Source organism: Zingiber officinale, chromosome 2A (assembly GCF_018446385.1).
Source record: "Zingiber officinale cultivar Zhangliang chromosome 2A, Zo_v1.1, whole genome shotgun sequence".
NCBI classification, from domain to species: domain Eukaryota; kingdom Viridiplantae; phylum Streptophyta; class Magnoliopsida; order Zingiberales; family Zingiberaceae; genus Zingiber; species Zingiber officinale.
Genome location: NC_055988.1, coordinates 124,641,386 through 124,658,282, shown reverse-complemented (window position 1 = coordinate 124,658,282; position 16,897 = coordinate 124,641,386). Strand labels below are relative to the sequence as shown.

The 16,897-nt window shown below is 38.4% G+C and overlaps 2 protein-coding genes and 1 long non-coding RNA gene across 5 annotated transcripts; 1 reads left to right on the top strand and 2 right to left on the bottom strand.

Moving 5' to 3' along the window:
* The first annotated feature begins 1,847 nt into the window (after positions 1–1,847).
* LOC122042214 (photosystem II stability/assembly factor HCF136, chloroplastic-like) lies at positions 1,848–7,229 on the top strand. Its single transcript, XM_042602216.1, has 8 exons — positions 1,848–2,359; positions 3,479–3,714; positions 4,117–4,247; positions 4,888–5,020; positions 5,858–5,980; positions 6,604–6,678; positions 6,796–6,911; positions 7,031–7,229. Exons 1-8 carry the CDS (start codon positions 2,014–2,016, stop codon positions 7,095–7,097), a joined length of 1,227 nt encoding a protein of 408 aa, XP_042458150.1. The 5' UTR covers positions 1,848–2,013; the 3' UTR covers positions 7,098–7,229.
* A 794-nt stretch (positions 7,230–8,023) lies between these two features.
* On the bottom strand, positions 8,024–13,872 carry LOC122042212 (ubiquinone biosynthesis protein COQ4 homolog, mitochondrial-like). 3 transcript variants are annotated; one of them, XM_042602215.1, is made up of 5 exons: positions 13,853–13,872; positions 12,751–12,816; positions 11,459–11,524; positions 11,232–11,360; positions 8,024–9,703 (listed from the first exon to the last, which is right to left on the bottom strand). In XM_042602215.1, the coding sequence occupies exons 4-5, from the start codon at positions 11,341–11,343 to the stop codon at positions 9,213–9,215; spliced, it is 603 nt and encodes a 200-aa protein (XP_042458149.1). In that variant the 5' UTR covers positions 11,344–11,360; positions 11,459–11,524; positions 12,751–12,816; positions 13,853–13,872; the 3' UTR covers positions 8,024–9,212. The 3 variants fall into 3 exon arrangements, with proteins under 3 accessions (XP_042458149.1, XP_042458147.1, XP_042458148.1); XM_042602213.1 differs by lacking the exon at positions 13,853–13,872 and having other exon boundaries at positions 8,024–9,707; positions 11,164–11,360; positions 12,751–12,822; XM_042602214.1 differs by lacking the exon at positions 13,853–13,872 and having other exon boundaries at positions 8,024–9,707; positions 11,164–11,360; positions 11,459–11,513; positions 12,751–12,822.
* Positions 13,873–14,968: 1,096 nt separating this feature from the next.
* On the bottom strand, positions 14,969–16,791 carry LOC122042213. Its single transcript, XR_006129184.1, has 4 exons — positions 15,587–16,791; positions 15,426–15,520; positions 15,223–15,323; positions 14,969–15,029 (listed from the first exon to the last, which is right to left on the bottom strand). It is a non-coding gene; the product is annotated as an uncharacterized LOC122042213 (long non-coding RNA).
* Positions 16,792–16,897: the final 106 nt, after the last annotated feature.

The window sequence follows — 16,897 nt, the reverse complement described above, 5'->3', positions numbered from 1 at the left end:
GTGGCTACAGTGATCAGAATTGCATACCTCCGTCGAAGTCTGGGGGTCCTTATATAGGACCCCGGGGAGGCGCAGGCACGCTTCTTGATGCGTGCACGCTTCCCCAAACAGACCTCAGTAGATTGTGTCAGAAAAGCATGTCTGACGTCATTTCACAATTGTCCGAGCATATCCCGGATGTGACGGTGGAAGCTTCCACCGTACGATACTCTGTCCGCTCCGGCCGCCAACCATACTGTTTGTCGGCGGCAGGTGTCTCGAGGACAAAGTTACCAGTTGTCCTTTTTGTTTCCTAGCGCTATTACCTGTTCCCGGGCCGAGCGAACCAACCGCTCGGCGCTCATGGCCTCCGAGAAGCCCTGCTCATGTGCTCGGATGGAATCGCGGCTTATTATCCTGCGGCTCGGCTGAGCAGCCTGTCTGCCCGGCCCATAGACCCTTTTACCTTAAGCATCGGAAACTCGACCCCTGGTCGGGCTGTCTTTCGTCCGGTCCGGGAGACCCTTGGCCAGATGTCCGGTCGGCCGGATGTTCGGTCGGCCCGCCACTCCGCTCGGCATGACCTTGGGATTGATCCTCTTGACCATTGACCTCCACGTGTCGTTGACCTCCCACCAACGAATGATCCCCGTCCTTATTACCGGATCACGAATTGAAATCTTTCTCTTAAATTCAGTATTTCTACAATTTGATTACTATATATATATACACTACCCAATAAATCTGTATATAATTTTAATTTAGCATTAATAATTGATTTATAAATATGTATAAATATCTCAGATTTAATTACACTTTTTGACAATAACACTTATTTATAATATTGCATTCTATCTCATGCAATTCCTTTTTTTTTCTCTTCCATCACCCTTCTAATCGTCCTCAACATCTTCTCCAGTCTCATTGCGACTATCGTGAGCAAAGTCACAGAGGTAGGGAGCGACCGCAGGGTGTGATTTAGTAATTAATTGTTTTTTATATAATTTAGGTATTCAGTTATTATAGTTATTCCGATCCGATTAATTTGAAAAGTGATTCCTACCAAAATGTTCTACTTGATAGGAAGCACATATATAATCCAACTAATTTGAAGGGGATCAATCCGGCTCAACTAAAATTTTCCACTAACTAAATCAAGAAGTACAGATGAGTCTTAATAGACGACCCAATATCATAAGTAATATAATTCAAACTCCTCAAATATAATGTACTCTAAATGAGATTCAAGCTCGCATTGCCTAGGAAGTTCATCCCATCGCGTACCATTTTTTATATCAAGTATCCAAGTCTTACATCCCGTCTAATTTTGAGATAAACAATCTGACCTCATATTCCGCATATCAAGTAAATTTAAAAGTTCTTATGATTGTCCATCTAAAATGGTCAGCATCCTTAAGTTTGTCATCCTATTGGATGAAAAATATTCTATAATATGCCGTAGTTAAGATTCGAATATTAGATTACTGATTAACTACCAGAATATCTACGTTAAAATCCTAGAGTAAAATATAACCGTTTGTCCCACCGCGTATGAACGCACCAAAGACTCTGGGTTTGTGATTTAGTAAATAAAGGAAGAAGGTTAAATTAGATAACACCAAATCTAAGACAATCAATCTGATTCCATAGAAATTTTTCATCAGATGAAAATGTTCGTGGTGAACGGCCCAGAAATTCAATATCCTATGATTGTGCGCTCCATTTGATTTTTTTTTTTTTTTTTTAATACACAGTAACTTAGGATCATCGGTTGTAACCCGATTTAGTAATTAAGAAAAGTAGGAAAAGTGATTTAATTTAATTTTTCATATTTATTTGAAAGAAAGATAATGTCCGATCTTGATTCCGCTTGGCTGCGCTCGTTGTCAGCACAGCCACCACCAAATCCACTGACCGCAAGTAACCATCCATTCATCAGCTCCTCCTCCTCCTCCTCCTCCCCCTTCCCCTCCCGAACGCAGACCCAAAGCCGAGGGCAAGGCTGCGATTTGCAGTCCTCCTTCTCCCCTTCCAATGGCGAGCGTCCAAGTCGCGCATCTCCACCAATTCCTCCTCCCCCACTCCTCCACCTCTTCCTCCTCCGCCGCCGCCGCCTGTATAGGGAGGCCCATGCACCGCCGCTGCCGCCGTCTGTGCCGCCCCGTGGCCTCTCTACCTGCCGGCCCCGGCTCCAAGACCCGCCGGGAATTCATCGCCGAGACCGCAGTCGCGCCCCTCGCGCTCGCCGCCCTTGCCGTGCCCTCCGCCCCCGCCAGGTCCGAAGAGCCCGCCCTCGCCGAGTGGGAGCGCGTCTACCTCCCAATCGACCCTGGCGTCGTCCTCCTCGACATTGCGTTCGTCCCCGACGACATGAACCACGGTAAAACCTTATGTTTACCTTAGAAACTTGATTCCTTTCCTTTATGCTTAAACCTCATTTCCATTTGTTCTCGCGCAATTCGCAGGGAATTAGAACAGAGGAATTGGTTGAAATTAAATTCCTTCCAACTATCTACTTGTAATCAAGATAATTTTTTTTTCACTGTTTCTTCCAGCCTAATAAACAAATTAGTGATCATATCGATAAAATTAAACACTAATCTAGTTAGTATGAAACTCATGTATCACTACATTTTTATTTGCTCTATTATGCTTACCACCTAGCCGTGAGATAGAGCTAATTATGTACATGAATTGACTTACAAATACCAACTACAAAAGACACATGTGGCCTAGTAATATGAACTTCGGGACAAATCTTTGATAACAATATATTATGACAACAAATTATGTTTTATGTAAACCAGCTTTTTCCATTTTTTTTTTTTTTTTTTTTTTGAGTAGGAGATATTTTTTCAGGCTACTAAAGGATTTCTGTGCTAGGAAAATAAAAAATGCCTTTTCCAAATCTTTATAAACAATTTGGTTTCCGCAGACAACTTCTACCTTGTACATAATTGTCTATTAAAAGAATGTCATCAGCATAGATTGCCACATAAGTATGATCTTATTAGCATATGTTGGACAAGACTGAACTATGCTTTGTTGAACTTGAGACCAAGCTGAGTGATTGCTAGATTAAACTCTTCAAACCACAACCGTTGACTTTGTTTGGGACCATATATTGCTGTCTGAGTTTGCATGTTTTAGTCTCTCTTGAGCAACCTAACCTGGCTTTATATAAACTTATTCATAAAGATCTTCAAACATGAATGCATTTTCGACATAGATATTATCATATGAAACATCAGTCAACTCGAACTACCACCTAAAGAAAGCACAAATAAGATTGAGACAAGCAACAAGAGAATGTGTTGAAGTTACTTACACCAAGGGGGGTTTAGGTGTATCATTTGGTAACAAATAATTGAGACTTGTTCTGATGCTATTCTATGACATTCCATTATTTATTTCATGTTCAGCGTAAACTTTTCATAGTATATGAAAACTCTCTTGAGTGTGCTTTTAAAAACTTAATACTGGTGTCATTTGTATTCAGGTTTTTTACTGGGGACAAGGCAGACAATAATGGAGACAAAAGATGGGGGAAACACCTGGTTCCCACGGTCTATACCTTCTGCTGAAGATGAAGATTTCAATTACAGATTTAACTCCATTAGCTTCCAAGGGAAGGAAGGGTGGATTGTTGGAAAACCTGCTATTCTATTGTACACTTCAGATGCTGGTGAAAGCTGGGACAGAATACCTCTGAGTGCTCAGCTTCCAGGGGATATGGTAAAGGAATTTATTCCCATCATTAAACACAACTTAAATATCCATACATTATCCTATCTATTTTATGCTCATTGCTAATGCATATGCAAGAACTCATGACACATTTCTTATTTCTTCATTTAGAATACATTTTGTTTAGGTCATTTTGCATCTCAACTCTCAAGGTTTCAGCATCAGTGCAACTCTTTACTATGTGATTGATATTGCATGGAACCTAAGAAGATAATTGATATTGGAACTGGTTTGATAGAAAAGATGATGCTCTTGCACATCATTTATATTGCCTGGACCCTTCTTTTTAAACTTCTCATGGGCTAATTTTTAAGAAGGTGCTAGAATAATAATTTCAGATTTTTCCATATGTGCATCATCACTTTTTTTTTTACTTTACTACCACTGCAGGTTTATATCAAAGCAACAGGGGAAAAGAGTGCAGAAATGGTCACTGATGAAGGAGCAATCTATGTCACCTCAAATAGAGGATACAACTGGAAGGCTGCTGTTCAAGAGACTGTTTCAGCTACTCTTAACAGGTATAGTTCTTTTGATGTTTAAAATAATCAACACCAGTGTCAACTATGCTAGAATTATCAAAGCATTTGACTTTTATTTTATGGTTTTAGAGAGAAGATAAATAGATTCTTCAGTGCACCTATCTTTATACTTCTCTGAAGATCATTATTTACACCATTTATATGACTTTTAAATTTGATAGATTACTCATTTCTAATGAAACCTATTGAGAACTATGGTAATCTTTGAGAAGCTAGTGCATGAATGTTTAGTTGTATATGCTAGTAATGACTTCCCCTACGGCTAGTAAAACTTTTGCTTGCAGCCAATAGTAAAGTTATTTGCTACCTAGGCAACAAATATTTAGGATATGGAATTGGCCTCATACATGGATTGCACATTCTAAATTGACCCTTATTAGATATGCATTGGATGGTTCCTTATGTGATGGATTGCTCTCATATCAAAGTAATTTATGCTCCAACTTAAATCACAAATCAATGATCTTAAGTGACACAACGTTGTGGAGTTCAGAACATGAATGCTTTGGTTGCTATCCTTTCTTCTGCCTCATGATTCATGAGCAAATTACTATACTTCTGGCCTGTGATGACTAAAATCTTTGTTTTTTTTTTTTACTTGTGACTATACATTGTGCAGAACAGTCTCTAGTGGCATAAGTGGTGCTAGCTACTATACAGGAACCTTTAACACAGTAAATCGCTCTCCAGATGGTAAATATGTTGCTGTCTCAAGTCGTGGGAACTTCTACTTGACCTGGGAACCTGGACAGGTTTTCCTTTGATCTTCTATTCTTCCATCTGCCTTTTGACAAAATCAAAAGTAGTGTATCCTTCTAAGTGTTTTGTGATTCTTAGACATTTTAATTGACAGTAAGTTTATTTCAGTCAGCTAACCATGTTAGTATTTGGGACTTGGTACATGTTTTCAAAAGAATAATAACCTTAGTCCTCCAACAAAGGAAAACCCTAGAGGTAAGGAGACAGTGTCTATACTCTTATTGGAAGAGAATAAAATGAACTATTTTTTCTTCTACATTATTTCTTATCATGTGAAGAAAGGGATCTTTGGTAATGGATTTTGTCTGTGATTGAGCATAGTGAGCTTGCATACCAGTCTCAAACAAAATAATTCAGTTTCTGTTCCAATACCATTGTAAATTGCAAAAGAAATGGTCCGATTAGGTTAGTTTGCTCAATGCAACATTGACACGTCTGTAGATAAAGCTAAAATGTATATTATGTGTTGCCCTATACTGTCATTGATCTACATTTCACTTTCCATTTTCCTATCTGTTATTGTCACTCTCTTGCTGGACCTTTTGCTCTCTATATTACAGTCTCTCAAAGTTGTTATCAGGTAAAGCCTTTGTTGTCAGGAACTCAATACATTAATGGAGATAATACTCACTTAGTGGATAATACATGGGTGATATAACTTTTCTGCATTCTATCAGCTAACAATGACCCTCAAACCATTCATGTGGATAGTTTGCTATTGGGATAAAGTATACAAACTACAAACATAAAATTAGCTCTGTTTATTGTCACACATTCACGTAAGATGATGCTTTTGTCGCTTAAAGCTCAAAATTTTCCCTTTTCTTTAGGCATTCTGGCAACCCCATAACAGAGCAGTTGCTCGCCGTATTCAAAATATGGGATGGAGAGCTGATGGTGGTCTTTGGCTTCTTGTGCGTGGTGGTGGTCTTTTTCTCAGTAAAGGCACAGGGGTAATTCCAATTATTTGTGAGCCATTTGTTTTCATCATTTGATGCCTTGAATGTGGAAAGAGTTTACTTTCAACACTGATATCATTTAAGTTGTAAACCATAATATTAGAAGTCATATGACCTTGCATAGGTATCAACACTGACATGAGATCTATATAGATGTAGAAAGTAGCTGAGACATATGGCTTGTCGTTACCTAATTAAAATTCATTGGAAATGTTACTCATCGTAACCAAATACTTCCACAAACTCATATTAATAAGAAAACAATGCCAAGGCCCATTTTGTTCCTAAATTAGTTTAGGAACAAGTTTTTTCATCCTTTATCTTTCCTTGAGCTCTTTAGTATTTTCAAACTGAATACTTCTTCTGGTTGACAAATGCTACACTAGTCCTTTGATCAGCTTATTCAAAGTTAATGAATAACTTCTCCCTCACAAGTGTTGGTCGACTGATCGAATCCAATATTCTTGACTCTATTTGGATGTACTTTTTATTTTAATGATTCCTGATTCTGATTGATAAAATTCTGATAAAAGAGTATGCTGAACTCTCCTTGTTAGGAATTTTCTTGCAAGAGATTTCAGAAATGAGTTGGTAATGGTCAGTGATATATTTTTCAGATAACGGAGGATTTCGAGGAAGTTCCTGTCCAGAGTAGAGGATTTGGTATCCTTGATGTTGGCTTTCGCTCGAAGGTATGTATCTTGAGACAGAAATAAGTTCATGAATTACCGAACATCTTAATAATAGTTTGTTCTAGAGACTATTCTTATGCGGATAAAACAGCAAGTTTCACGAAATTTCAATGCCAGGAAGAAGCTTGGGCTGCTGGGGGGAGCGGCATTCTTCTGCGAACCACAAATGGAGGAAAGACATGGACTCGTGATAAAGCTGCAGATAATATTGCAGCAAATTTGTACTCAGTGAAGTAATTTTCTGCTCGAGCTCCTCTTTTTATCAGTCATTTTTGCCTTCCTGTTAGTAGCCAAATAACGTTCCAATACTTCTAGCGTGATGATCAAACTATGACAAGCCCTTTTTGCGCAGATTTATCGATGACAACAAAGGCTTTGTACTGGGAAATGACGGAGTCTTGCTTCGATATCTCGGTTAAGAGCAATTTTTTAGCTTTTGTAAAGATGAGCATTAATTATGTTCATATTGTCAATGTGAGATCTGTTAAGATTTCTACAATCTGTTCTAGATTCTGTTATTCGAATCAAGAAACTGACTTTGCAATTGTAAAGTGAGGTTTGCACAATTGCGCATGAATTTTGAGGAGAACGGCTTTTTTTAACAAGTCAGATCTTCCATTTAAGAGTATAATGTTGGTGCAGCGGAGGCCGGCAAGAGGGGGGTGAATTGCTGAAAACACAAAAGAAAAATACCCTCCTCGGATTTCAACTCAATTAATGCAATAGTAAATAAAGTAAAGGCAGAAATAAAATTAAACCAAGCAAGGAAATAGAAATTAAGTAGAAAACAGGATTTAACCTGGTTACATTATGTGAATTTAGATGTCTTTTATAGGAATTTTATAGGTAATATATAAGACATAGCTTTTCCAATACTAAGTATGAAAGATTAATTTGCCTAATTTGCTAGGTCCACCTAATCATTCCCATAGATCATTTGGCTTATCAAGCTAGTTTGTCTTAGTAATTTATTTGGCTCAGTCAATTCGGCTATCTCACTCACTCAATCCATCTTGCTTGGTTTGTCATCATGTTTGATTCACTTTGATCATTTAATCCATTTGATTTGTTCAAATTGTCGGTGTTATTTTGATGATTAAGGCCCCTTAGCTCACCCTATTTGTTGGCCCGTTCAACTTGTCCAACTGGGTTAGTTAGTCAATTTGTTTGTAATCAACTCCATCCGCTTGACTTTGTTCAATTCATTTGGACTATCCATTTTGCTTAGCATGCTAGGTGTGTTGGGTCAATCACCTTGATTAGGCTTGTTCATTTAGTTAGTTTATTCAATTTTGCTCGACCTACATATCTATCCAACTTGTATTGTTTTAGCTTGCTTAATTTACTCGGCCCCACACTCGATTCATCTGATTTGTTCATCCAGCCCAACTAACTCAGTCTTCTTGTCGATCTCACTTGGTTCCTATGGTTTGTTAGACCTATTTAATTCATCTACATTCGAACCACTTTGTCTTAAGGATGCGTGCATACATATTAATTTCTTTCCCAATATGACTCCATATTAAAAAGTCCTGGGTAAAGTTCACTGTCTAAAATATGATTTGGATCAGTCAAACCAAGTGATTTAGGAAAGACTAATTTTTAATAGTATTTTAAATTTATTATTTTAGACAAATACAAAAAGAAAATGTTTATTCCAATTCATATTGCAAGAAACAAGTGGACCAATGCTTCTAAGAAAACTTCTTAGTGTTGCAAATTAGACCTGAACAAACTCGATGATGCTTAGTTCGATAAAGCTCATTTATATTCATTCAATAGTCAAATATCTATATAGAGAGAGCATCAATCTATTGTGAGCCCCGGCACGTGCCCGCGTGCACACCTGAGGGGCACCCACCCATAAATAATAACATATATGTCATGTATTAGATAAATATTTACCCTAATTTATAAGGATAATAACGCAACTAGTTGAACATAATAAAAGGCTCGAGCTAAGCTCGACATGATTTTAATAAATAAACTTGAACAAGCTCAATAAAATTAAATAAAGAAGTTTGAAGACAACTAAACTAGACCAGCTCAACTCGTTTACCCCCTAACTACTAACGATAACATAGACATTTTATGCCACCGAGCGAGATCCAAGTCAGCCACAATATTGCAAAACATGTTGGGAGCAGGTTATTCTGGTCCCATTATAAACTCTTAATTACTACATTTGTGTTTGTGCAGATAGATATGCATGTAAAGCAGTGAGTGGTGATTAGCACACAGAATAAAACAGTCATCATTATCTCTCCCCTTAAATTTTATGCTTAAGCAATAATCAAGGGAGATCCCTAGCGTTGCCATATATCCTACTGCCATTGATTAATATACTCACGTTATTAAGTTCATAATTTTTCTCATAAGGAATGAAAAATGCCACGTAGGTACCAACAAAATGATAAATAGTTTGGATTTCCAGTAACCAACTAGAAGCGAAAGTAAACCAAAGGATTAGATAGAAAGAAATTGGAAGGCAGCAATTTAGTTTGTTTGATACTTACCACACTTCTCGTTTTCTTTTAGGCTTCCGGATTTGGGCAAGGGGTTATGCCCCATCTCTTCCGAACATCCTCAAGGTTTTCATGAAAATGTTTCTCATAGTAGATGCACATCAGATCAGTGGAAGCTATGCCCGCCCTCATGGCCCAAGGGAAATAATGTCGGAAGAAGAGAGTCCTTTGCTTTTCGCTAAACCTTGCTGAACCTCCAACAACTGACATGGCACACATGGGAAGAAGCATTTGCTCAAATTCGATCACCTTAAGGGCAGATTCCCCAATCAGGTTGGTCGGGAGCCTGAATAGCACGTGCCAAAAGTCGTGCACCTCACGAGCACGCGTGGCCACGTAAGCCAGTTCCTCTGTATCCATGAAGCGAACTGGGGGACGATCGTCGGGAGAGAAGTTCCTAGATCCCATGAATTTTGCATAAGCTGAGCCAAATGTGTTTTCAGGCATGTCCCAAGCATGTGATACTTGCGAAGTTATAACTCGTGGCCGCTCTAAAAGAACTTCCTGAATCGAAAAAACATTGCCAATAATGGGTAAAAATTCAGCAAGCAAAGTAGAAAAACATAAAGACTTGGCTTTGGCTGACATGATAACAAACTAGCCTTTTTAGTGCCGTAGAGTGATGGACAAACACAAAAAACCAAAGTCAATCTGTTAATATTTCCAAGAAACAACCTCATTATCTAACAATAGATTTAGTGGGGGCAGATACTCAATAGCCCTGCATTTTTTTTTTCTTTCCCGTAGATCCATCTTCACCACTTGTGATATTTCTTGTAATTCAACTTATGAGAAAAATTACAAATACATTGTAAAATCAACTTATGACCCACATGATAGTAACATCTAAATAGCATCTAAATGACTCCAGCATTGCATATTTATTCAATTATCAGGATGATCCTATTTGTACCTAATATTGCTTCTTGGTTAGCATGGTAATCAGCATTGCATATCATTTGATCTAAGCAGTGTGCATTGATCAGAAAAAAGAATTGATTTCTTTTTGTTGGAATAACTGTAGAATCAAGCCCAGATTTCAGGTCTTTTACTGATCTAAGTTTCAGAGTAAATAAACTATAACAAATCTAGCAAACTGTCAAATCCAAATCAGCCTAGATCCTAGTTTGCTTTGTAGGATGCACAAAGTTTATAAAATTAATGAAATCAACATTCTAACTGGATATGGAGAAGCCAAACCATTAAACCATGTATTGAATTGAACCTAAACAGTGAATAGTAAATAACCAAATCTAACACCATATGGTTGGGCTCAACAAGTTTAGAAAGGGTACATCAATGTTTGTGGGACAATATGTACACATGGCATTGCTATTGAAGCAAATTTAATGATTAGAAGAGAGACTTAGAAATGAGTTCTTTATAAAATCAAAATTACAGGCCAGCTTAATTAGTATTGGAACTACGAGAAAAGCCTAAACTTCAGATTTAACAAGCTCAACTGAGCCATCAGTTCCTCGCTCAATGGAATTTCACATGCTGAGCCAGCTCAATTGTACCTGGAATTTCATATGTCATAGTAAATAATTAATTCTCCGCCTGATGGAAAATTATGGGGTTTACCATTCTTCTCTTTTCCTCAATTTTCTTTGTTAACACAAGCTAGAATAGAGGCTTATTGTGTCACGTGCTACACAAATTCAGCCCCCAATGCTAATCTAGGTAAGTTCTATGAACAAAATCTAGATTTGGATTTTTTTTTTAGGTCATTTTAGCTTTAGTTCAATTACTACTACTCAGGTTTTTGTACTTTTGGTGCATGTGTTAACCAGTTTGATGCGAATAGTAGTGTGATATAAAGGAATAAGAAAGATGGATAATTCATAACATCATTTCATTCCTAGATGCTCTAGTTTATTATTAAGCTTGAACGGAGAAATTGTTGACTTCTATTTATAGGAAGCCTTGTTTCTTTAAGATGAAAAGTCAATAAACTCACTCTGCCTTCACTGCTATTCCTCATTCGCTCAAGCACCCGATAAAAGGCTGGCTTTCCAGTGGTCTCACCTAATGCAGCTATCAAGTCTGCTCTTCTGGGATCCATCAGTGCACCTATCGCTGAACCCAGAGCAACTGCAGCTTGTTGCCAACCCTTCAGAGGAACACGTGCACCTTCCATTGATTCTGAATTCAGACCTGATCCATGAATGGTTATGTGTAAGTATTAATAACTAATGGCACATTTATACACATGTGATATGGTAGTAGAATAATTACTCCACAGGAGTACGTACCACACAGTTCTTGTCAAGTTTTGGGAATATTTGCACAAACAAGGAGGCACCCCACCTGACAATGTGCTAGAAAATAAACACGATATGAAAAAAAAACACAAGATAAGCAAGTATTATAAGGCAAAACATGTATTTTATTCATTTTCAAAAGATCATAACAAGTTTCATCTTATAAACATGGTCATCTCATAATAAAGCAAAATGTTATTCAAACGGGTATGTTTGGGTTTAAAAAAATATGCCACAATGTGCTACTAAAATAATATTGGGAAAGTAAACAAAATATTTGTAAATCAAAACTAATCAGGTATCAAGTAACTCGATCCTCTGGTTTAATCCAACAAGATTCAAAAAAATTGAGTCTTGCGTGCAAAAATAGAGGTAAAGGAAGCACATAGTAAGGCATCAATTGCAAAGTGAATAAATAGAAAGAATATGCATGAATCATAATCTTATTAAAGAACTCAAGAATTCACAAGGATTATAGTTCACATTCCAATTTTTTAGACTTCACTTAAGCATATATTTAGCTCCTAAATTTTTTACCACTTACTAATTATCACACTTTTACTTGTATCCATATTAACATTTTTGCATATCATTCTAAAGTAAGTGAATCCACTAAAAACCAAACCACTAAAGCTAAACCTATAGAGTCCAAATGGTGTCATCTATAATATGGGTTGGAAGCCTCACTAGTGAAAAATCGCAATATAATGTTGCATGCAAAGTTGACCGTATGCAACACATGCTGCTACGTAGTCCATTGGCGACTAGAAGTTTTGATGATGAGTTGATGACTAGGTTTAGAGTATTCATTTTTTAATATTTACTTTTCCATTTATAATAACCATTTTATCCGTCTTAGGATTTTCACAACTCGGGTATTCCACTTTTGAGTTTATGTACTATATAACAATTTCGCATTTAAGTGAAGCATACAGACATTGGTATAAAAATCATCATTAAGCATAGAAGATGAAGCAAATTAGAAGATAAGTATTGACTGAAGAATAATTAGAGCATCATGTTAATTTTAAAAAAAAATCCCCAAGTTAATTCTCACAAGATAGCTCACATAACAATATAGCATGAAAACATAATATCTTTTTTGTCTTGAGGTTAAACCCAACAACTTAGTTCATTTATAACTTGTTTGAAAAATTAGCACTATTTTAATCTCCTCTTAAAAACATTCATAGCAGTATATAATACCATATGTGTGTGTGTATAATCTTTCACACTTTTAATTCATGCACACTGATCAATTAATAAAAGAAGATTTTACTCACCTTAATATGTACTGAGAAAAGAACCCAAAAGTTTATGGGCTTTCTGTGCTGTTCCTGAATAAATATCTGCAAAAAAACAAATATAAGAATACCTTAAAAAGAACCCAAAATGTAATTAGTTTTTGAATTTCCCAAAAATATCCACAAACATCATTATTAGTACCCAAATCAATTCTAAAAAAAAAAAAAAAAAAAAAAAAGATAAAACTCTTATCCTAACAACTCCCGCCATAAAGGAAGTAACAGTACGAATTTTAATAATGCAAATCAATGGACTAATCCAATTTTGGCATTTAACAAGTATCAAGGTTCAAAAATTCAAGCCATGCAGAGTTTTAGCTTTTGAGTAGAACAATATTATTTTGGTATCGTGACAGAACAGTGCAGGTGGCAAATTGGAGATGGAAGGAGGAAATAATTTGTAACGACCCGGCTCTCTTGGCCCATTTGGCGGCTCATTTGGCGACCTCTCATGTCGTCGACCGTCGGCCCTTATGTCGTCGGCCCATTTGACGGCCCCTAATGTTGTCGACCGACGACCCTTGGCCGTGCCGTTACTCACTAGGAATTTCCACCCATGGTCAGTGGATTTTTGCCTCCCCCAGGATTCGAACTCTAAACCTCCAGGCTTAAGTATTAGAGTTTATGAATCCTAATAACCAAGTGAGTAAATTGTCACGCCCCGAAGGAGTCCCTGTCCGAAGAAATTTCGACAAAATCTCCCCTGTACGGCGGACAATCTGAAACTTTACTACATCACAAAATACCTCAGCCACATGCGGCTGGATTAATAACAATAATAAACAAAACAATAACACAGACATCCACGCAGTTTATATCAATTTCAGCCTCTGGCTGACACAACCACGCAGTTTAATAGTAAACAAACTGAACAAATGATAATATGACTCAAAATCCACTCTACTCAACTACACTCATAAAACTCAAATCCGACGATAAGATCAACTTACCTCTTCTGCCGTCTAGGGAGGCATGTAGTAAAACAAATTCAAATTCAAACCCATCGATAAGTAAAACAATCCATGCACAAGATCCAAGTATCAAAACGTAACAAGTTTAAACACAGTCTAATAAAGAAAACCACAAGATCGACGCTCATCCTCGTGGACTGCAGGGGACTAGCAACTGGAACTCTCTCCTGACATCATCAACCTGAAAATACTAAATATCCACGGGGTGAGTCAACTCCTTAGCGGGTAACAACTGATATACATAGTAAGGAAATAACATCTAGCACTAATCATGCGTACAGTCTCCTGACGTAATAAAGGTAAATACAAACTGTAGTAAACAGGAGAAAATTGTACTAACCAGGACCTGGTACAAGGATAAACAGTCTGAGAGGTATAGAAATCCTGTATGCATGTCAAGCATGGCCATCCAACCAAAATGCAGCAAATAAATGCAGCAAACACAATCACAAGAAATAAATGCATCAATGCGTATGATGCCAATGATGTGTCCTAGTCACCCCTGACGCCAGTCAACCATCTCACACACAATAGTGAGACAGAGTAGGTAGGGCTGTGATAACCGTGCACTTTGTCGTCACTGCTCCTGATGAGTGACCGAGTGAACGGAATGCTGTCGGAGTACACCTATCCTCCTACCCCAAATCATAAATGGGGGAGCGCAATGCTCTCAACTCCCGGTACATGATGACGGGGAGGAATCTCTGTCGGCTACCACGCTGCGTCACACTACCCATGAGCGGACCAACGAAGCCAAACAGAGTCTCTGCTGCAACACACTCTGCCTGAATCGACCACTAACCCATGAGTGGTGGTGTGTGCAGATCCATGTAACTGGCGATGTGCTCAACAATAATGGAGCGGACTATCGCACAGCATGCAATCATGCGAATGGTGCATGGCACTAACCATGTAAATATCCTGAGCTAAACCATATATATATAGAAAGTGCACCTTAAGTCAATGAATCAAATCAAAGGTACACAGATAAGATAAGGTATAAAAACCTAGGTCCTGAACATGGTGAAGCATAGTATATCACTACCCCTTATAAGTATGTATAAGCAGGTAAGAAATAACATGATATGCAAAACAAGTATCAACCAAGCATGTAACAAGTATCGGGTAGTGACTAACCGAAACAGATAAGAAACATAATTATTGTAATTTGTTAAATTCACTACTATGCATATCAAACGACATAAAGTCAGAAGTACCCGCCTCCAATAAGGAAGGATCCAATCTGGTCCAAATCTGACGTCGAGATACTCGTCTCGTGTCAAAGTCCTGTAGTAAATCGTACAGTTTAGCTAAGTTAACTATAAACAAATAGCTAAACAACTTCCTAATCCACCAACCATCTAGGGTTAGTTTCATTAACCCTACTTACACCACTTAGATTAATTCTAAATCTAAGTTAACAACTATTGCTAACAAAACTAGCAATCATCTACAACGATGTTCAATTCCTACACTATACCTCAACCCCAGTCGCTGTGGCTCAATAGCAAGGATCGTTGCTGCTGGACCGAGTATGAGCAGCTACTGATTAAAGTTTTGCTGCTGGAGTTTAAAGCTTTGCTGCTAGAAAACAATCACAGATTCCAGATCACAAACAATAACAACTCATAGCTGGGAACAAACTACACCGTTCGGATCAAGAACAGAAGATCCAAAACTTACCTCAACCGTGACCTAAATCCACCGCAAGGAAGAAAATAATCAAGAACAGAGGAGAAGATCCAAGCTCTGATCTGGAAAACACCTCGTTGCCTAATCTGTTTTTTATTAGCCACCTTATCAGCACACCCAAACCTAAATCTAGGTTTAAGAGAAAAACCTACCTCAATACTGGCCGCCGGAACCCTAGGTCAACAATGGCAGAGGACTGTGGAGAGGGCGTTGGCTGTAGAAATCAGAGCAGCGTTCACTGTGGCGGCACAACAGAAACCCTCATGATCAGGAGAGGGCAGAGAGGAGGCGGTCGGTGTTACTCGGGTCAAGAGTCGGCGGCGGCGTCGGCACACAAGGGCGACAGTGGGTCGGCGGAGGCAGATTCGTCGCCGGAGCTTGGGGGAAAAGGAAGAAGAAGGCGTCGAGTGTGCGGCTCGCAGCGAAGATGGACTGAATGTCGGCGCTAGGGCTTAGGAGGATCGGCACCCGGCGGTGCTAGGGCACACGCGAGGTAGCTCGGCTGCGGAGAGGGAGAAGAAAAATGTCGGCTTCTCTTGGTCCCAGCCTTATGCACGCGAGGGAGAGGAGTAACCGCCGACGGTTCGGGCTCGAGAGGGCTTCGGCTAGGAAAGGAAGAGAGGCGCGCCGGGGAGGGGGTTTCGGCGATGAAAGGAAAGAAACGAAGAAATAAAAAGAAAAGGAAATAAAGAAAATCCACATTTTCTCGTCCATATCAAAAATTTCAAAAAATTCTTTTATTTTTATTCACCATTTTTCAAATATTTTACATAATTGAAGAAGAAAAAAGAAATGAGATAATTATATACTTTGTGTTCTATCTAAATGATAGGATTTTGACATTATCTTACATGAACACAAACAACAAAAAAAATAATATTATCTCAATATTGCATGACTAGATTTTGGCAATTTATCGTGCGTTTCGACTGTGCCACTTGGTACAGTAAGAGATTTCACCATGACAAAGCAAGTGGCTCCGAAATAAGCAAGAAAAACACCGAAGGAAAACCTTACCCAAAGCAAATGTTAATCGGTTGCTCCGGATCTAAAGAAGACAAGAGTAGAAGAGCGTAAAAGTTTCGCCAACGGCCCTACGAAGGAGGGCAGATACCCTCCGACATCCTCGCGCGAAGGCGGTCACTGCGGGTAAGAAGGGTAGCACGCGAGAAAAAGACCGGGAGAGGGAGAGGGAGAGATAGAGAATCAGAGAAAGCCTAGGATTTCCAGGAAAGAGTGGCGAAGTCTCCGATCACCGGCGCCTTCGATCTGCGCTCCGCTTCCAGATGAAGGAGGAAGTTTCGGGTCGCCGGAGGGGAGAGAGGGCAAATAACCAGTATTGAGGCCGAAATTGTTATGTGGTATTTTTTTTATTGTATATTTCATTGATTATGAATAAAAATAAGATGTTAGATAATAAAAAGCAAATTTTCTTTTGGATATATTTTTTTAATCTAACAATT

Coding starts and splice junctions, on each gene's coding strand:
- LOC122042214 (XM_042602216.1), top strand. CDS start 2,014: ATGGCGAGCGTCCAAGTCGCGCATCTCCACCAATTCCTCCTCCCCCAC. Junction 3,715..4,116: donor CTCAGCTTCCAGGGGATATG/GTAAAGGAATTT, acceptor CTACCACTGCAG/GTTTATATCAAAGCAACAGG. Junction 6,679..6,795: donor ATGTTGGCTTTCGCTCGAAG/GTATGTATCTTG, acceptor TTTCAATGCCAG/GAAGAAGCTTGGGCTGCTGG.
- LOC122042212 (XM_042602213.1), bottom strand. CDS start 11,343: ATGGAAGGTGCACGTGTTCCTCTGAAGGGTTGGCAACAAGCTGCAGTT. Junction 9,708..11,163: donor GGAATAGCAGTGAAGGCAGA/GTGAGTTTATTG, acceptor TTTTCGATTCAG/GAAGTTCTTTTAGAGCGGCC.